At 46.2% G+C, this 22,587-nt stretch overlaps 1 protein-coding gene across 1 annotated transcript in view; it reads left to right on the forward strand.

Moving 5' to 3' along the window:
* The first annotated feature begins 846 nt into the window (after positions 1-846).
* The window catches only part of LOC115561754 (TGF-beta receptor type-2-like), an 86,773-nt gene continuing 65,032 nt past the window's right edge, over positions 847-22,587 (forward strand). Inside the window, 5 exon segments of the mRNA XM_030381971.1 lie at positions 847-1,067; positions 7,693-7,849; positions 13,218-13,423; positions 13,857-14,290; positions 14,292-14,609. Coding sequence (XP_030237831.1) covers positions 1,028-1,067; positions 7,693-7,849; positions 13,218-13,423; positions 13,857-14,290; positions 14,292-14,609 — 1,155 coding nt within the window. The 5' untranslated portion in view covers positions 847-1,027.

Below are 22,587 nucleotides of genomic sequence, written 5' to 3' on the forward strand. Positions count from 1 at the left end.
TTATCGCTTTCGGGCTCCGAGAGAGAGGTAGGCCTATATGGTACGTTTGAGTATTCTCTGCGAACCGACTCGGATCTCGGATCTGATGCCAAGCCCACACTTCAAGCGTTTTATTATTTTGCTCGGTCGTTGCAGGAAAACATGGACGCCACCCGGAATGCTGTTGTCGCGGTAGCATTGGCAGAGGACCAGGCGATCCAATATAAGTAGGCTATAGGCCATAGTCAAGTCAAGTTTATTTATATAGCACATTTAAAACAACAGTAGTTGACCAAAGTGCTGTACACAAATACAATATATTTGTGTACATAGGCAGAGATACGGACGCAGTAAGGTATTGCAGTAATACGAGTGATTGAAATTACCATTTAAACCACCAAAGTGGTCCAAGCACAATGAAAACAGTTCATACTTCAAGTCACAATGGGCGCAGCCATCTTGAATTCTGTCTCGGAATTTCGCTCGGTCACCACTGAGTTCAACCGAGATGGCGAGATCGCCGTCCGAGGAAAAGGGGCGTGTTTGTGCGTGTCGCTAGGCAACGTCCTCGGACCTCCGAGACGGATGGATATTAAAACGCACCCAGCAGCACCAAGATTCTAACTGCCTCAAAATTCTCAGCAACTGGTTGATTCACTTTGGGGTTGTAATACTCATAAAAGTATGATAAAAAATGATGTGCTCGACAACCCTTTATTGTTGTAAATCAATTCTATGAGATCAAACAAATTCAATAATAAACAGTAAAAAAAATACCATAAAAGGACCTCTTTATTGCTTTTCTAAAAGAGCTCGGCTGAGCGTAACATGTAGGAGGCCTATGCCGACAGACACATCTTTGGGCGGGGCCTACAGGCACAGCTGGATGAAAAACATCTGGAGCTATTTCTCTCTCTTTCTCTTTCTCTCTCTCTCTCTCTCCGACCTAGTCTCGAGCTGACTCCTGTTGTTGGGTGTGTATCTGTATAATATCGAGCCGGTCAATCCTCCAGTGATCGTATGGATCAGATGATAAGTGAACAGTAAGATGAGAAGAGGATCCGAGCTGCGCTTTCTGCTGACGCTCAGTAAGTACAAGTTGAGTACTAGTATAATTAGTACGAGTATGTGTATAACGATTCATCCTGGCTCTGGAGTGTATTAATCGTCTCCCATTTCATGATGCATTGTTGTTGTTTCATTCCTCTCTCGTTGAAGCATCAAACAGGAGAGACTTTACGAAACCAACTCGATCTGAACGACGATCGAAAGGTTTGATGTGAAGTGAAGATACACTGATTTATGATACTGATCAGAATAACCAGACGCTGGGGTCCTATTGTCTTGCTTCAGTATACTCTGTATATGATCTGATCCTTCTTATAATAACTGTATTGTAGCCTTTACTTTACGACCTGCGATAATAATTGTGGTTGTACTTGGAAGCCACCAGTGTTCACCAGAAGAAGACCACGTTTGTACTGGGCAGCACCAAATATAACTGGTAGAACACTTTAGTTTTACTGGGCAGCTCCCCGTATAACCAGTAGAGGTCTGTTTGTAGCGCAGAGTTTCATTACAACCAGAAGATTATAGAAGAGAGGGTGGAGGGAAGCGGGTAAGAGATGGAAAGATTGTGTGTGTGTGTGTGTGTGTGTGTGTGTGTGTGTGTGTGTGTGTGTGTGTGTGTGTGTGTGTGTGTGTGTGTGTGTGTGTGTGTGTGTGTGTGTGTGTGTGTGTGCGCGCGTGTTTGTGTCTTTGAGCGAGAGAGAGAGAGAGAGTTTTTATTTAACTTTAGTGCGTTGCTACTGTAAATTTACATATTTTCATTTCAAGGCAACCCTTTGAATTTGAACTTGAATGAGAGAGAGAGGGAATGAGGTAGGGAGGATAGATGCAAACTGATAAGTTACTCAACAGGAGTACAGTCAGGACAACAACTTCATTGAGAGCAGATATAGGCAGTATAAGGCAAGGCAAGGCAAGGCAAGGCAACTTTATTTATATAGCACTTTTCATACACAAGGCAGACTCAAAGTGCCTCACATATAAACATTGTCATACAATAAAATAAAATAATAGATAAGTAAAAGAAAAACATATGCAAAGAAATGGGTAAAATAGAAAATAACACACACGCACACACGCGCGCGCGCGCGCACACACACACACACACACACACACACACACACACACACACACACACACACACACACACACACACACACACACACACACACACACACACACACACACACGACACAGTCAATCCTTTCTCAGTGCTTTGCGCCAATCTCTCTCCTCCCCATCTCTATGGCAATGGTGAGACCAGTGGGGTTTCATGCTAATGCTGTCATACCTAATAAAGGCAGCATTTGTGCATAGCAATACCATGATATTAAAATGATATTTCAGGGCTCTCAAGTCTCACGCATTCGGCGTGAGACACACGCAATTCAACCCATGCACACGCTCACACGCCACACTTCTTATTTCTCACGCATAGAAATGACCACGATAGCGCCCACCAACTTGCGCCGCTATTTAACAGTGGAACAGGTAGGAATCAAATTGGTTCCCCGTACGTAGGTTGACCAGACGTCCTCTTTTGCCCAGATATGCCCACTTTTTGAACTTCAAAACCGTCCGGGATTTTATTAAAGCCTCACACATGTTCACATTCAATTTGCGTTGCGTTCCTCTGGGTCGGTCACAAAGTAGTTAGGCTACGCCCTCCCCTACTCAATTCTGTTCGCTTTGCATTGATGGAAATGAGTAGGGGGAGTGGTTAAGTAGAGCCTTCTGATTGGACGGTTTGACTTTAGAGTTACCGTCATGTTTTGCATTTATTTTTTTACCATTATTGTTTTATGGGGACAAACATTAACACATTTCTCCTACAGGGGATTGATTAACTTCTATCTATTGAACAGAAAGAAACACTTGGTCATACTTTACACACTTTACCACAGCATTGGCCTACTGAATGCCACAGATATATTTTAAGCATTTCACTGAACGCCACATAAATATATAATTATGTTTTTGCACGTTTGCAACGTTTAAAAGTTCAGGGAAAAGTATATGCCGCTAATGTACTATCATACATTAGTCACCATGTCTGTGGACACATTTGTGTGCAGTCACATATTAATATAATAGACAAAATCTCACTCTGAACTCAGTTCAAAACTTGAGAGCCCTGGATATATTTTATGCCATGGTACTGCTATCATGCTATATAATACTAATACAATTATATTATGCTAATGCTATAATGCCATGCTAGGGCTAACATAGTACTGACCTGCTAATGCCATAATTCTAATAAAATGCTAGGGCTATCATGCTAAAGGCAAGCTATTGCTATCCTGCTAATGCTATAATGCAAATACTAGTGTGTTACGGGCCCACATCAAACGTGTGAGCAGTTAACATAATAACGAAAAATGAAACGGATTTTTGGGAAAGAATAGTGTTCTGTTTATTTCCCAAAAGAGCCAAAACTTGCTTAACAGAAAAAATGAGAGACGGTTGCCACTAAAACAGAAGAAAAAACGCAACCGCTCCTAGATCAAAGATCAACAAAGATCACAATTAATACAGACCAGTTTAACAAACGACTTCTAATTTAACCAAAACAAAAGCGTGCGACCGGCCAGCGTCTGCCATGTCGAGGCTGAGAGAGAGAGAGAGCCATCTTGAAGTAGGCAGGCTTTTATACTTGGGAGGGCCGGCCTTTCATCAATGAGTGCTTCCGAAGGTAACGCCCAGTCTCCTCCTACTATGGGACATGGAGGCAGAGCAGCACAACCAAGCATAATACACAATATTATGTTCACCCGTAACAAGTGTTATGATTTAATGCCATGTTAATGCTACTATACACTGTAAAAAATAAAAAGTTGGGCAAACTCAAAATTGCAAGGCAAATTACTGCAATCAGTTTTTGAGTTTTGAGCCCATCAAAAACGTGATTTTCTTCATTAGACAAACTTGAAAGTTAGAGTTATACCAACTAAGATTTTTATATTTTACAAACTCAAAAAAATAAGTCAGGGGTGTTAACTTAATATTTCAAATTAAGGTTAATATTATTTAAAAAAAAAAACATTTCAAAGAATGCAAAACGAGTTTTAAGTTCACTTTATTAAAATTAATAATTTGAAACTTCCATTTTACATTTCTGAATGCCAGACAGCAATAGAACAAGCAACATGTAGCTAGTTCAGCAGCAGAGAATCGCTGTCTAAATGCAGCAAACCAAAGAGCAGAACAAGTTTGACATTATGGTCAAACTTGTTCTGCACGAGACGGGAGCCCAGGTTAAACGGTGACGCAACTCTCGTGCCTCATACACCGCACGATCCCGAGCTGCCATTATTTAACACACATCTGCAACACACAGCGCACCGCACACCCAACCAACGGATATGCAAGTCTCGGTAACGGTGGCGGTGTCATGCCAAATTTGTACCGGCTGCCAAATTTGTACCGGGCGCGTCATCCATACGTAATCCATGCCTGGCAACAGATGATCGCGTCGTCCGTTGCCTGGCAACGGACGATCGCGTCGAACGACGTGAAAGGTTCACGGACATTCGCGAACCTTCTATCTAGCGATCCGTTATCTGTATTGTGCTATTTCGTCCTTGACCTGCTTTAAACACTCAGTTTACTTGCTAAATTTGATTAAACAATTAAATACAATACAAATATAAAGTAAAAACAAGTGTTATCTAGCGATCCGTTTTCTGTATTATGTTATTTCGTCTTTGGCAACATGAGCGCGAATGTTTTTTGAAACCCGCTTTAAACACTCAGTTTACTAGCTACATTTGATTAAACAATTAAATACAATACAAATACAAAGTAAAAACAAGTGTTTTTACTTTATATTTGGACGACGTGATCATCTGTTGCCAGGCAGGTTTGGAATGGATACGTATGGATGACGCGCCCGGTACAAATTTGGCAGCCGGTACAAATTTGGCATGACAGCGGCAACACTACGCACAATAAACAACACACAAACAATAAAGACCCCAAACCCGTTAACCCAACTTAACCTAACAGAAACAAATCCTGTTAAGCCCCGGCAGTATTTTGGTTTTTTTCGCCTATACACATACCCAAATGGAAAAGCTTATAACACAGTAACCCTAAGTCCTAGATGGATGTATGATACTTCATTTGAAAGCTGACAAGCTCTAGTTTCTGTAGATATGTATTTGGCATGTATCATACACACAACCTAAATGACATCAGTTCAGACATGGCTCTAAAGCAATTTTTTTTGTCTTCGAAAATAATAGGTCATAATTGAACTACAATAACTAGGATGTGCTTTATATGTAAGGCATATGGCAATATGCCAAATACCTTCTACATCATGCCAACTACACCTGGAAGAAATTTTGGAGTTCTAGGCCTAAACCTTGGGGAGTTAATGGAGTTTTTATGGTGTGTTGTCACTGGCGGCACAAACCTCTCCAAAATGTCTCCAAATGGCCAAATTGTGCCAAATGCATTTACTCTACTTCTGTGACACTGGAAACATTACTGAAGCATTTTGGTGACTATAAAACCTTTCTCCGTGATTCAAAACATAATTTTTTCACACATTCATATTGAGATATTGGCCATATCATGAAAATATGACAAGAACTAAATATGAACAATATATGCGCAAAATATGCGCAAAGTGAGTTGTCTGCCGTGTTGACGCAGCTTTATATCTCGGCTCATACGTATCACAGCTGGACACGCCTAGCAGCGTTGGAAAGGTAAACTCATTGGCTAGAAGCCCAAGTGATTGACATATCAATAGCCAATACGCTGTCCCTATACTAAAGCCGCGTAACAAAGTAAACAAAGCCCATTGGCCCTTCGAACTGGGAGCGCTCCATCTACTTCACGGGCTGTACCGGAGTGAAAACTGAACAGAAAAAGACGGGGACACTTTTATTTTGTAGCCAGCAAAGTGATGAAAACAAGCATATCCAACAACCGCATGCTGGAGCTAGAGAAAATATCGATACGGCTGCGAACGTCTGTATGTTAGTTGACGAACAAAGTTTGGAGATGGTAAACAAATGGACTTTACACGACGATATTCACAAGCTGGAATAATTTTATGAAAAACCATTTGGATGCTTTTGATCAGTGGATTCTCACGGACAATTGGAATATAAATAATTGAGGAATGGACACATATTACGGTTCTCAGATTGCTTCAAAGGTAGGGAGTCACTCTGTTTTCTGGCATTTCCGGTTTACCATGCTGGTTAATATCAATATTTATGGTTTTGTGCTCATGATTTATAAAAAAAAACAGCCGGATGAATAAATTGTGGAGATTCTACCCTTTCTAACGATGTATAGAATGTCTGTAATGATGAAAGTTGAAGCGGGTTATGTCGCTGCGTAGTGGAAACATGTCGTCAACAAACACAAATCGCCCACCGGTGGGCGACTGGGTCTTAAGAGGATAAACCCCTTTTTCCCAAACGGCATCACGAATACCCAGACTCCCCGGGGGGTAGTGTCGAAATGCGCATGCATGCGCACCGTAGTTGGCCCAGCCTCAGACAGAGTCTGACTTAAACCTGTGTGTCTTGCTAACAAAGAGACTACAGTGAGCCCAACTCTTGACCCAAAACTCAACATTGTTGGTTGGACTAAATTGCATTGCACAGTTGTACATGAATACTTGATTTTTTATATTCATTTTACTCAGAAATCATAATGAGACCAACATTTTTGAGTTTTCGTTTTTACAGTGTACTAATGCTAGTGCAACCATGCTAATACAACCTTATTTAACCTAAAGCGATGTATTGACTTTCAATGAAAAACTGACAGAATCTTCTAGATTCTATTGGCAACAAATATTCCCTCACATAAGAGCTTCGTCTGCTGACGTTTTCTTAGTTGTGTAAGGTGTCTTGTAAGGTGTCGTTGGGTTCTCAAAGAAAGTGCTATGTTAATCCAAAGCATGACTATTCCTTTTCTAATTACTATTTTACTTTATTCACAGATACATTAAATCATACAAGCGTTCTAAGGTCATTTTCTTGTTCTAAAGCTAATGAGTGCTACTCTAGCTTAGAGCTGCCATTCTATTCTATTTGACTCGCATTAACACACATCAATAGACAGACACACACACATACGCACACACAACCACACACACACACACACACACACACACACACACACACACACACACACACACACACACACACACACACACACACACATAAACACATATAAACAAATGCACACAGTTTACCACGTGTGTATGTGGTTTTGGAGGCAACTCATTAACTGTTTTCTGCTGTCACACATCTGGAAAAACTTTACTGTTTGAGCTTGTGGCTGTTTTTGCACACACACAAACACACACACACACACACACACACACACACCACACCACACCACAGACACACACACACACACACACACACACACACACACACACACACACACACACACAAATAAACACACATTCTCTCTCTCACCCACACACATACACCAAAACAAAAACAATAAATATTGTTATTGTTATGAGCAGTTTAATTATTTTTGTACCATTAACTGACATATTAGAATTGAACTGAGATACTACTGTACTACTGCTATATTTGACTGTGTACTCCAATACTACTGCTCTATACAGTAATAACACAATGCTTGTCCTCTGTATGTCAGGTGTGTGTGTTTGTGTAGGTGCGTTGAGTCACCTGAGGACCAACCTGTGTAAGTGGTGTGAGTCCTCCGTCCCGCTGTGTGAGGACAGCGTCTGCCTCTCCAACTGCAGCCTCACCTCCTTCTGCACTTCCGTACATGAGATCTGTGTTGCCATCTGGTGAGGAACCCCTATCGTACCCTAGTATAACATAGCCTAATCAATCATACCTAGTATATCATAGCCTAGCATAGTATAGTTTAACATAGCATTGTCTAGTATGCAATAAAATAGCCTTGCTGGCATAGCCTAGCCTGCACAGTGTACAATATATATATATATCGTGGCGAAAAGGTCCAAACCCCTAGGACAGTTGAACCCCCAAAATCCCTTGCGGCACAACCCGGTACCGGCGTCCACACCCGTGGTAGCTACACAGCCCCCACCTTAGGGGCCAGACGTCCTGACGAACCTCACACTCATCACACAGTCCAAAATGTTCTGGTCTGAGATACCCTCCTCTGCCGAACCCAAGAGTCGGCAGGAGCCCTCGGGATGTAGTCGGGGACCACCTCCATCAGGGCCCCCACCAGGTTCCGCCGTAGGGGGGCACTAGAGCGCTGTACGGGGACCCCATCCTCCGTCTTCCCCGTCGACTTGCCGGCAGCTGGGACAAGGATGGATTGGACGCTGCCCCGTTCACCCGCAGTCCTTGACCTGCCTCACCTGCCGACACTGCTGCAGCTGGAGGTTCGGTGGCCTGGGCTCCCGGACCCGGTCCTTGTCCTGCCCGGACTGGAATGCCACTGTCGTTGTGCCACGTGAGATGGCTGCCCGAGCCACATTCACCCGGGCAGAACAGCGAGTTTGCCAGTGGTCCTGGCAATCCTCTTCCGTGGAAGGTTGCTGGCTGGGTCGGGGGGAAAGGGCCATCTCAGCCCGTTCTGCCTTGTCCAGAGACTCAACCTCGAGGTCGACTCATGAGCTAAATTTAGAGACTCGTGACTTTACTTGGACTTGAGCACTGAATGACTCGAACTTAGACTGGGACCCATGCATTCGGACTTGCGAATTAAGACAAAGACTTTTCTTTTATATGTCATTAGGCTATAATTGTAATATGTCATTAGGCTATCATTTTGTATTTGATGTTAATATCTAGTGCAAGGGAATGTTACTGCTTCATGTCATACATCGCATGTAACGTCACGTCATGTTCACATGCAAACCAACATTAACTTTACGGCGCCAAAATGCCTGGAGACAATGCGCCGAAGATTGTCCGTTTTGCTTTTTAGGATTTCACCTGCAATGGGAAAAAATGGAAAGCAAAATGCTCCATGAGTCAAAATACAATTAAGGAGACAGCCGGGACTAACTCAAATTTCAACCTTTTTGTCAAGACTGCACCCAGAAAAGTAAGTGACATACTACGTTAACTGCTATGATGGTTGGCTAGTGCAGAGATCCCCAACCACCGCAGAGCTCAGGCGGCGGAGCTAAGATCTGAATCTTAGCCCTGGCTTGATGATTCAGATCTTAGACTATGGGAGGTGATCCGCAAAAGCCTATAGGGTCGGAACAATGGGATGTCGGAGCACAGGGTATATTTTTTAAATCTCTCAGAACGATTTGAGCTCAAACATTTTTCTTGCTAGCTTAGATGGAGCGGGGGACTTACGGCATATTTATTCAACGTTCAGAAGAGCATACAGAATACACGACTGGCTGCCGCTCAGTCATTCAACAACAACGTAGTAGCTTGACTAGTCTGGTAGAGCATAGTGACATAATCACGTTACCGTAACATGTAACACATTGTCCACAGGATAATACTGGTAGCTTACTACCACAGACTATGGAGTAAGGGCGCAATCACTACTAACGCCACCACAAATGTAGCAAAAACGATTCCACCTATTTTTCGAATAATTTGGGGGATAAGGGGGGGCCACTACTTTGCTACTTTTTCTTAACCCTTACTTTAGTGCTTCACTCTGACTCGACTTGATCAATAGGGACTCGACTCGGACTCGACGTGGATCAATAGGGTCTCGACTCGGACATGACTCGTATGAGTAGTGGACTCTACTTGGACTTGACTCTGACTTGAACACTGGAGACTCTAACCTGGACTTGGACTCGAGGCATAGTGACTTGACTACAACACTGGACTCCAGCAGCGTTGGCCTGGAAAACTTTGGCAGCTCCACATAGAACCAGCCTTGTTATAACTGGTCGGGCTTACGAGGAATTTACGTAGTTACCGCCCAGATGCGATTACCTGATACGATTTGAAAAATCTATTGCAAAGCGTTTTGTGGATTGAAATGTCAGTTAAATTTTGCAACACAGTGTGGCGAAGGGCATTGCAATCACGGGGGCGCTATAGCTTTTAAAGGCACTCAAAAAATTTTGACAAAATGTTAATTATATTTATATTGTTATAACTTTTTCAAATTTCATTGAGGATTTCATTGTCACTTTGCATATTCAAATACACTTTGAATTTTGCTAGATATATGCTTCCATAACATAACATAGTAAAGCCTTGTGTAGTATTATATTGTATAGCATAGCATAAAGCATATTAAAACATATATATAACATATACAACATATGTATAACATATATAATATATATAGTAAAACTCTCAACCAAGTATCAGAATCACTTTCATTAATTTTCCTAAACATTTATTTTTTACACTGTGTATTCTTAAAATTCAGAAATTATATCAGAAAACAAGGTTACACACAATTTCACTATTCTATACCCTGTAATTATGATCTCGGTTGTAGCTGGTAGGCCGCCGTTTAGCTTTTCTCCAGCAAGCGTCGCCAAGGTGCACCTTACTCAAATCTATAGAAGACTAAACTAGTACTCAAATAATGCAATTGGGCCATCATAACACATTTAATTATGAAGTACAGTTTATAGAATGTATAGGTTTATTTAAATGTAGGTACTTATTCCCAGTGATATGCATTCATCTCACAGACTTCCCCCAATATCCCTTTCCCGAATATAGGTCCCAATCTGGTATGCTGCATGGAAACCTGTAAACCTAAATTTGTATTACTATTTATAAATACAATAATACATTATAAATTATTAACCTGAAAACATTAACATGTGTATTAATGTCTTTAATATTAGGATATAAGACATCAGCAGAGCTGATACTGTTATTATAACTCAGCTAGAGTTATAATAACATAATTATCATCGAACTAGAGTTATAATAACATAACTATTAAAGAACTAGAGTAATAATAACATAACTATCGTTCTCGGGGCAGACTATCCCACACAATGAACAGTTCAAGTGGATTTCCAGTTGGTTACTGAGCCGCTCACACTATACTCAGAACCACTGTCTTTACGGGCCACTTGATGGACATCATAGCTGCAAGCCCATAGTTGAAAAGACCCAAAGTATGGCGACACATTAGTGCCATAAAGCACTCATGTGATAAAACATGCATTCGGGCCAGTGGCGTAACAAGGCAACGACGGGCCCGTATGCAGGATGTTCAAGGCGGGCCCCCCCCCCCCCCCCGTTACAATTGTTGACGGGGGGGGGGGGGGCCCTGATTGGCCCGGGCCCGTACGCACCCGCATACCCTGCTTACCGATAGTTACGCCACTGATTCGGGCGTATTATATTATATCACACGCGATGATATTAATTGCGAGCGCGCAAATTATCTCTGCGCGCACGCGCACACAGCGCTGCTCCCCGAGCGAGGAAAACAGCTCCTCGAGAGCATTACCTCGTTGCAAGCGAGAGCGGGAAATAACTTTGGTCGCACAAAACAGCCTCAGCCTCTCGCGAATGATTTTCTGCTCTCGCGCGCAAATTTAGTTTTGGCACTATGGGGAGGGAACCAAGGCAGGGCGGGCTTTCCTATGATTGGCCGTTTCTGAAGCACGATATTTGATTGACAGCCCTCCTCTCATTCAATTCTGAATTGTACAGTAAATGGCTGAAACGATAGTTACGTATTGTAACTCTATATTCTATGAGTATAGCCGCAGCCTTTTAAGTGTCGGCCTCATTGTCCTTTAAATAGCCGAAGAAAAGCTGTTTATTGGGAGCAGAACGTCCGCCGGCGCCCGACTATATCTGCGAAATGCGGACGTCGTTGAGGCACGCCGCACGTGAACGTAATTGAGCGCTGTTGGTGGGCGGGGATTACAAATTTTTCAGTGCTACGGCTCACGCTCACTGGATAACCCAATAGCGATAGCCTAAAAAAGGCTGCGCCTATACTCATAGAATCTACAGTTACAATACGTAACTATCGTTTCAGCCATTTACTGTACAATTCAGATTTGAATGAGAGGAGGGCTGTCAATCAAATATCGCGCTTCAGAAACGGCCAATCATAGGAAAGCCCTATTAGTTAGTAATGGGGTGTGGATAGCTGCATTCAATGAACATATCATGGTTTCTAGTCTCACTTGAAGCTAACAAAACAAACAAACAATAACAGGAATGGTAATTACAAACTAGCTTAATGAACTTCAACTAAACTACATTAGTGGTTATTGTGGTTATGGTTAACATTAGCCGATAGGAACTTCGGAGTCTCACAAAAATTAAGCAGAATCCCTGACATTCCACCAGGGGATTATACCATCCTGGCCCCCATTGTTTGCGTCTTCCGGGTGTGAGAAGGAATAAATCTGTCCAACACATTCTAGGTTTACTTTACTCCTAATCCTTTACTCCTAAACCATCCAACATCCCCGTCGATCCCCTCTCCTTTTTCTCTTCTCATGAAGCCACTGCGTGAACAGCGCACACTAGCTGAAGAACATCAGCTCAGCATGCTGATCACTAAACACATGGTGTAAACTAAGTGAAATTAAGAGTGTGTTAGTAAGTATGGGTTACTAATGGTGCGTTTTAATATCCATCCGTCTCGGAGGTCCGAGGACGTTGCCTAGCGACACGCACAAACACGCCCCTTTTCCTCGGACGGCGATCTCGCCATCTCGGTTGAACTCAGTGGTGACCGAGCGAAATTCCGAGACAGAATTCAAGATGGCTGCGCCCATTGTGACTTGAAGTATGAACTGTTTTCATTGTGCTTGGACCACTTTGGTGGTTTAAATGGTAATTTCAATCACTGGTATTACTGCAATACCTTACTGCGTCCGTATCTCTGCCTATGTACACAAATATATTGTATTTGTGTACAGCACTTTGGTCAACTACTGTTGTTTTAAATGTGCTAGATAAATAAACTTGACTTGACTTGACTATGGCCTATAGCCTACTTATATTGGATCACCTGGTCCTCTGCCAATGCTACCGCGACAACAGCTTTCCGGGTGGCGTCCATGTTTTCCTCCAACGACCGAGCGAAATAATAAAACGCTTGAAGTGTGGGCGTGGCATCAGATCCGAGATCCGAGTCGGTTCGCAGAGAATACTCGAACGCACCATAAGTGTGGGTTACTAAGTGTGGGTTAGTAAGTGTGGGTTAGTAAGTTTTATTAAGTGTGGGTTAGTCATTGATGTCATTTGTTGTTCTAGGAGGAAGAACAACGAGAGCCTCACGGTTCAAACTCTTTGTCATGACCCAGCACTTCCACTGGAGGGCGTGGCTGCCGGCCTGCGACTCAACTCCTCGTCCAGGGACTGTGTGATGAGATCATCAGGCCACGACGCCATACTCGTCTGCAGCTGCCAGGGAGAACAAGAGTGTAACGACAGACTCCTCTTCAATACAGGACCCCATGGTGAGTAGGGGGAAGGGAGAGACGGATGGATAATGGATGGACGAAGGGTTGTGGGGAGTTGGTTGGACTGGAACATGATCGGCAGATGGAAAGTGTGTCTATCCGAGGTCTATGGTGTGTTGATGGTGGTGTATCTGAGGTCTATGGTTTGTTTATGGTGTATATCTGAGGTCTGTGGTGTGTTGATGGGGTGTAACTGAGGTCTATAGTGTGTTGATGGTGTGTATCTGAGGTCTATGGTGTGTTGATGATGGTGTATCTGAGGTCTATGTGTGTTGATGGTGTTGTATCTGAGGTCTATGGTGTTGATGGTGTGTATCTGAGGTCTATGGTGTGTTGATGCTTTGTATCTGAGGTCTATGGTGTGTTGATGCTGTGTATCTGAGGTCTCTGTGTATCTGAGGTCTATGGTGTGTTTTTGGTGTCTCCCCAGGCTTCTCTAAGCTCCAGAGTAAAGATGTAATCCCTGTGGTAGCCATAAGCTTGGTTCCTCCAGTCTTTGTTGCTCTGGTCGCCACAGCAACCTTCTACCTCTACCGCATGCGCCGGCCAGGGAAACCCAGTCCACCCACGCGCCCTGACTGGCCTACCAAACACCCCCAGAGTCAGTACCAGAGTCAGTACCAGGGTCACTGCCAGGGTCAATACCAGGCGCTAGCACTCCCTACAGCCAGGCCTGAGGTGTCTCACACCAGGCTGCTCTCCCTGCCCGGGGACGTCCTCAGCAACCTGCTGGAGGGGTGGGGCCCGAGGCCACAGCAGCTGCCCATCACGCTGGAGGCCCTGGTGGGGAAGGGCCGCTTCGCCGAGCTGTGGCAGGGGAGGCTGCTGTTGCTGACTGGGGGGGGGGGGCTCGGGTGGGGCCGCAGGGGTCGGGGAGGCGGTGGCGGTGAAGGTGTTCACGGGGGAGGAGTCAGCGTCGTGGAGCAGCGAGTGCTCCATCCTCTCCGACCCCCACCTCCGACACGACAACGTGGTGCGGTTCCTGGCGGCGGAGGCACGCGTGCCCCAAGGCAACGCACGCACCCAGTATTGGCTGGTCCTGGCCTACCACCACATGGGGAACCTGCAGAACTTCCTGTCTGACAACATCTTGTCCTGGGAGGAGCTGGTTGCCATGGCAGGCAGCATTGCTAGGGGGCTTGCGCATCTCCATAGCGACACCACTCCTACCGGGGTGCCCAAGGTTAGTGTCCTATAGTATGCTCTAGTTTCCTATATATCGCCCCTAAGCCCCTTTCAGACAGAAATGAAATGGACACATAAGGTTTTCCAGTGAAAGCAGACTCTGTTGTTCCAAGAGTACCAATTGTTGCTACTTGGGCTGACGTAGCAATTGAGTTCGGACAAAATTATGACTTGAAACAATTAAAGGACAATTCTGGTATTTTGAACATTGAGCCTCCTTTCTGGTTTGTCTAGGATGAAATAGAGTGGTCAACACCGCAATTTTGAATATTGGTCCTGTCTCGAGTATTTGGCTAATTTCCAATAGTCCCTGCCTGCTTCACAAATGGCTGGCTATGGGCATTCAAAAACACCCCTAAACGTTCGTTTTCAGAAATAGGAAACTCATCGAGTGGTAAGTTGTTGTCGTTGATGTTCTAAATCAAGTATCCTTTTATTTGGCATTTTGTAAACTGCATTTTGTAAATTAAACGGAAACTCGACCGGAACTGGAAACGGGAGTGTAGGTTGGTTGTAGTCTTTTCGCTCGGTTCTCCGTATCAACAGTAGGGCTAGAACGGAGCGAAAAGACTACAAGCATTCCGTTTCTGGTTTCGGTCTGGTTTCCGTTTCATTTACAAATTGCCAAATAAAACACGACAGAAACTGTATTTCGCTACAATACTTGTTTTGGAACATCAACAAACACCATTAACCGCTCGATGCATTTCACATTTCTGAAAACGAATGTTTAGGGGGGTTTTTGAAGGCTCATAGCTAGCTATTGTGAAGCAGACAGGGGCGATTCAAAATTAGCCAAATACTCGAGACAGGACCATTAATCAAAATGTTGGTGCTAACCACTCCATTTCATCCTAGACAAACCATAAAGGGGGCTCAATGTTCAAAATAGTGGAATTGTCCTATATATTGTCCAATATATAATTAAAATGAGTCATGCAATAAATAGAAAGTTGTGTATGAGAGAGAGATGGGAAGGGGAAGAGAGTATGAGAGAGATGGTAGAGAGCTTGTATCTTTATATTGTTGAGTGTTTGTAGGTGTTGGGCTTCTCCTCCAGTCCTAACAGAACTATGGTGTCTGTAATTTGTAGGAGGGTATGATGACGATATGATATGATACGATAATACTTTATTGCCAGAGCAAGTCTGAAATTTGTCTTGCATCCCAAGCAGCTCTATTTACAAGCATCATAAAAAAGACATCAGTGGGGTATACTACGAACCTCGCTGAACATACCCAGGCTTTCTTCTGAAAGCCTGGATCGACAGAGACGCAGCTCGCGATCAGAGTTAAATGGTACTTCGACGCCCACTGAAAATTCGATTAGTCGAGCCAGGTTTTACGCTTTAGGTTCATTGCGCGTTCACGTGAAGGGGGCGTTTATCGCGTCATTTTACTCACCTTTACAAACTGGATAGATCAAGAGCAGTCTATTTCACTCAAGAGGAACAGATAGGAGTTCAAAAATCAGATAACAGCTAGGGGAAACACAGTTGCACCTAATAAGGCTATGGAGTAGGGATGGGCAAAATGATTATTTTCCGGGAACTAGTTCTTTCAATTCAGTTCACTATAACGATTCGTTCATTTGAAACGTTCGTTTTGCTTCGTTCGTTACGTCAGATTACGTAATTTTTCAGGGAATCTCACAGGTGTCTGCCCCCTCCCCGCGAGACGTCCCTGAGCATAATTTAAGCGACTTCTTGGCTCTACCCCCCGTGACAATCGACAAGATATACTACATAATACAACCAAACGTCCCACCAATATTTATACCACTTGCTTACTCTCTATATTTCATTCATGGTTTTATATTTACTTTACATTTAATTCTTCATTATTCAGGCATTACAGAACTTTCATGGTCATAAATAAAAAATACGAACTGCAGTTTAATTTCTTTGTTTGTTCTTGAATTGACGTAGAATGGAGCAAAGGCTCCTGGGATTGGGAAATGCGTTTATCCAATAAACAGATGGAGGTCAAGTCTATTTTTGGAGTATGCCCCACGTCGAATGGTTTGACCCAAGATACATCAGACAGAGAAAGCGCGCAGATTCGACGGTACCACCTTGTCATTTGTTTACCCAGGTGCCATGGCAACACCATTGCTAGCTCTCATTGCCTGAATCTTTGAGAACGTTGTAGACTCAATCGATATAAGGTCGCGGGGAGACGAAGCTCTGTTCGTTTGTATATTTTATTTACGTGACCATATTTTTGTTTTAGGTAAAAAAAAAAGAATCAAAGAACCAGTTCTTCTTGTTTTGGGGAACTAGTTCTTGTCGTTCACGTTTGGATTCGGTCGCGACCGACTCATCCCTACTAGGGGGGCGTGCTGGCAAAAAAACAGCCGATAGTGTAATTTTGTATGAGTGAAAAGATTCAGCATATTGTCTTGTCTTTTTTATTTTTTTTAAGTGCACCGCAGTCGCGCTATAGGGGGATTATTTGTTTATCAACACGGCGGATGCGCGAGCAGAATGATCGCAAAAAGAAAATTTGTTTGACCGGTTGCCATGGTTATCTCCATGGTTTCATTTGCAGTTGCGGTGTTAATTAGGATGTTGTCAGCTTACTGTTTCATTAAACTGCCTCACGCCTCCTGGACCGGGTGCTGATAGACAACACTGTCCGTCAACTCCCGGCCGACGCCCGGAGAACCCTCGCCACCAACCACTCCGACACGGTAGATGAGCTGGTCCGGCAGCTGGAAAACTGGCAGGTGGCTCAACAACCGAGTCTTAGCGTAAGGAACCCCCCGCGGACCACCGAGATCCACCGGGACCGCCGAGGACCGAACCCCGCACCCCGAACAACCCCACCGGGACCGCCGACCCTCTCCCAGGAATCCTGAGAGGACCGACGGTGTTTCAGCTTCGGGCGGACCGGACGCCTAGCCAGACAGTGTCCCGGGAGCCGGGATGTATCCATGCCGTCGGCATTTGCTGACCAGGGACGGGCAGGAGCGGGTCTCCTGACCACATGTTGGGCGCACCAGAAGCCCGGGGTCCCAACCCTCCCAGTGTGGGTGGGGAATCAGGACACACAGGCCCTCCTGGACACCGGCAGTGTCGTGACCCTCCTACGCCCGGACCTAGCTGGGGGATGGCGAGGGGAACACATAAAGGTCACCTGTGTGCACGGGGACACACGCACGTACGAAACCTGCCACGTGGTAGTGTGGACCCCCCGTGGGAAGTACACGGCACGGGCCGGGATTGTACCCAACCTCCCCGTACCCCTATTAATTGGGAGAGACTGCCCCTTATTCTCCAGACTATGGTACCCCGAACTGGGTCACCGACCACTGCGGGGCCCGCCACGACGACACAGTCGAACCAGCAGACCCGCCTATGGGGCTAGGGTGGCCCACTCAGCCCCGGCAGAATCGTCCACAGAGGACGTCGGCCCCGAGGAGGATGGCCCCACCCCTCCAGGCACCCCAGGCCACTCAAAGGGAAGAACCCCCCGAGTGGGAACCACAGAGCCCCCAACTGACACCCCACCGCCGACCAGACCGACCCACCAGGAGAGGCCGATAGCTCGCCTCTCGATGAATTTTCGGATTTTCTTCCGACGGGGGGGGAGGAACGACTCGACCCTGACAGTTTGCCAGTTCCCAGCTGCAGGATGATGCCTTGAAGCACGCCTGGAGTCACGTCCTCGCCCACGACGGTCAAGCGAGGGAATCGGTGAGTTGCCTGCCACACCCTCACTTCAGCACAAGGGGAGTTAATTATGTGCGGGCCTTACGTTAACTACGACTGCTGTATCGGGTAGGTGAGCGGGGGGGAGTGGTGGCTGAACAACTAGTGGTACCTCGACCCTATGTTAGCAAAGTGCTGTTTATGGCCCACTCCCATCTATTAGGAGCCCACATAGGCATGGACAAGACCAGAGATCGGATTTTAGACCGGTTCTATTGGCCCGGAGTGAAAAAAAGACGTATTCCAATACTGTCAGGCCTGCCCCGACTGCCAGCGTACGGCCCCGAGACCCTCGGTCCGGAACCCGTTAATCCCCATGCCTATAATCGAGGTACCATTCGACCGGTTAGCCCTAGACATTGTCGGGCCTCTCCCGAAGACCAGGCGGGGACATAGGTATATCTTAGTGCTAGTAGACAATGCTACCCGGTATCCGGAAGCCCTACCACTCCGCGCCGCCACTGCCAAGGCGGTCGCTAAGGAGCTGATGCTCCTGTTCAGTCGGGTAGGGATAACCAGGGAGGTGCTCACAGACCAGGGGACTTGCTTCATGTCACGGGTAATGAAAGAACTGCTCAGCCTCCTCCAGGTCAAACAGCTCCGGACATCGGTGTGCCACCCCCAGACTGACGGGCTTGTGGAGCGCTTTAATAAAACCCTGAAGCAGATGCTTAAGAAAGCCATGGACACCGACGGGAAAAACTGGGACCAGCTCCTGCCCCATGTCCTGTTCGCAGTTCATGAAGTGCCCCAAGCCTCCACGGGTTTCTCCCCCTTTGAGCTGTTATACGGGAGAAGACCAAGGGGACTCCTCGACCTCGCCAAGGAGGCGTGGGAGAGTCGGCCATCCCCCCATCGCACCCTGCTGGACCACGTGGAGCAGGTGAGGGACCGCATTGCGCAGGTCTGGCCCATCGTCAGGAACCATCGACGACAGGCCCAGTTATCCCAAGCCCGGGTCTACAACCCAAGACAATATGCGTCATACCGAAGGCAGAGTGCAAGTTCTTAGCCAAGTGGCAGGGGCTCTACGAGGTGGTCGACCGGGTCGGGGAGGTGAACTACAGGGTACGGCAACCCGGGAGGCGTAAACCCACCCAGCTCTACCACGTCAGAACTCCTGAAGCAGTGGCGAACAGGAGCTGAACCACCGGCACCGCTGCCCCTGGTCCTGGCCGCCCAACGCGACACAGTAGTGCGTTGCGTCCCCTTGGTCCTGCAACACCAGGACGTCTTCTCAGAGATTCCATGGAGGACCACGGTGGCCCAGCATGACATAAAGACGGCGCCAGGCGTCACGGTGCGCGTACCGTAGGAAAGCGATCCGGGAGGAAGTCGCCAGGATGCTCCAGCTCCGGGTCATCGAGGAGTCAAGCAGCGCCTGGTCCAGCCCCATCGTCCTAGTCCCCAAACCCGACGGAACGTTTAGATTCTGTAATGATTTCCGGAGACTCAATGAGGTCTCGGACTTTGACGCATATCCCATGGCCAGGGTTGACGACCTGATAGAGCGACTCGGTCCCGCCCGTTACCTCAACACCCTCGACCTCACCAAGGGGTACTGGCAGGTGCCGCTCAACCGAACCGCTCGGGAGAAAACGGCGTTTGCCACCCCGGGGTGATAATACCAATACACGGTCCTCCCGTTTGGTGTCCACGACGCGCCCGCCACATTCCAGAGGATGATGGACCAGCTCCTTCGGCCGCAGCAGGCGTACGCAGCAGCCTACATCGATGACATATTTCATCCACAGCGCCAGCTGGGATGTCCACCTCCGACAATTGCGGGCGGTCCTTGGAGAGCTGAGGAGGGCCGCCAACCCCGCCAAGTGCCGCCTGGGACTGGAGGAGACATCATACCTGGGGTACCAAGTCGGATGGGGGAACGTCCGACCCCAAGAGAGCAAGGTCTCCGCCATCAGTGACTGGCCCCGCCCCACCTCGAAAAAACAGGTGAAGTCGTTTCTTGGTCGGCCGGGAGAGTCTTCGGTGACCTCAGACGAGCCCTCTGCTCGGAGCCAGTCCTAATAACCCCTGACTTCCCTCTGCCCCTGTTAGTCCACACCGACGCATCGGGAGTGGGGTTGGGAGCGGTACTCTCCCAGGTCCAGGGGAGAGAAGAACACCCAGTGATGTACGTCAGCAGAAAGCTCCTCCCCAACGAGAAGAACTACTCGACTGCGGAGAAAGAGGCCCTGGCCATCAAGTGGGCACTGGACAAGCTGAGGTACCATCTTCTGGGCCCGGAGTTAACGCTCGTCACCGACCATGCGCCACTCAAATGGATGGCCAGCACGAAGGACTCCAACGCACGGGTAACGAGGTGGTTCCTGGCCCTCCAGGACTTCAGATTCCAGGTGGACCACAGACCGGGCAGAGATCACGCCAAGTGCTTGGCAAGTGTGGCAACCCGGCCCAAAACCCTGAGGCCAATCGGCCTGAGGGAGAGGTGGTGGAGGGCGTATACCGCCGATATCGAACAGCCGGAGCCAAAGAGCATCCATTGCGTAACTCCAATCAGCGAAATGGAGTACACCTGCGACGGAGGGTGAGGTACCCTTTAAAAGGCTGTTTGTTTTCCCAGAGAGGGGAACCAGGAGACCGAGCGGAGGAGAGTAACTCCAGGACCCGATACGGCCAAGCAGACTCCTGGATATAACAGACTTCCCCAGCGGCCACGAGAGGACCCGCACGCCAGGACGACGTGCGCCGACAACCAAAATCACATTCATGTTGACTTTATCATGGCCCGCTCCAGAGTGTCACCGACGAGACAGTTGTCAATGCCCCGACTCGAATTGAGTGCTGCCTTATTAAGGGCGCAGTTAGCCACCACCTTGAGGTCTGAACTTACCTTCATTGGCCCGAACTATCCTTTGGAGTGACTCCACAACAGTGTTGACCTGGTTGTGACTTCCATGGGGCAGGGGAGTCCACAACAGATCTAAGCACTGGAATACTGCAGGGCAGATTCCCCGGGGGAGTGGCCATACTTTGGCATAAGAAATACGACCCACTGATCAGTGTGATTAGGCTTGAGGTTGACTTTGGTATTGCCATCAAAGTTGTACATAATGGCAACGCTTTTGTTATTTTAAATGTTTATACTCCATATGAATGTTATTAAGGAAAATGCATATACATTTATATTTATTGTAGGCGACATGAATGCTGATATCTCCGACAAGAAATCCCTGTTTGGCCAACACTTTTGTGTTCAGTTTTGTGAAGACAGCAAGCTGGTTCTCTCCAGCACTTAGTAAAAAAAAGGCAAAAAAGTACTTTTGCCTGTAGATAGCTACACATATATAAGTGAACCATGCCATACAACAGGGATGGGCAACTGGCGGCCCGCGGTCCGCATATGGCCCGCATCCTCACTCACTCAGGCCCGCACATAATTAAAAAAAAAAATAATAATAATAATAATAATTGATCGAGTTACAGAAAACTCAGTCAAGAAAGATGAGAAGAATTCATAGAATTCAAAGGCAAACCCATGCATTTAGTTTGCTTAGAAACAATATCAGTCATTAAAGATATCCACTTAAGTCGCCACTACAACTACTACAACTGCAATGAATATCATCCTTGTTGGGTTTGAGTTCATTGAGTTGTTGCACTTAATGTTTGGCCACAGTTTTTCAGTTTTGTGACATCATTGAATGATGATGTATGTGAGCCCTTTGCACTGATAAAAATACTGACCATTCATGTGGCTGTTTGAGCATGGAAAACATGAAATTAATGTATGTTGGTCCAATTAACATACCGTACACAGGTCATGATTCTGGAAGATTTTTTAGGTAGTGGCCATCCCCAAAATGCACCAGAATACAGGAAATCATATCTACCAAATTCAAAATTGTGTAGCTTCTCTCAGCTCACGTTTAGTTGAAGTGTGCAGTCATGTGGCCCTCTGATGGTTATGATGAAAAATGTGGCCCTCTTTATCATGAAAGTTACCCATCCCTGGTCTATATGGATAATCTTTCTAAGAAGCTTAAAGAGTGTAAGACTGGATGTATGGTGGAGAGTCTTATCAACCACCTCATATACGCTGTTGATTTGGTCATCAGGTCCCCATATAGTGCTCTTTGTGTGTGACTAGTAATGTCCCCACCTTTCATGCTGTGTTGAGGAACTTTATGTACAAATGTATGTGTCGACTTCTGGAGTCAAAAAGCAAACTAATAATTGCACTCACTGACACTAAACAGAGTGATACAAGGTACTCCTCTGGGTTGTGGAAACATTGGATCG

The sequence above is a fragment of the Gadus morhua genome, chromosome 16 (genome assembly GCF_902167405.1).
Source record: "Gadus morhua chromosome 16, gadMor3.0, whole genome shotgun sequence".
Lineage (NCBI taxonomy): Eukaryota > Metazoa > Chordata > Actinopteri > Gadiformes > Gadidae > Gadus > Gadus morhua.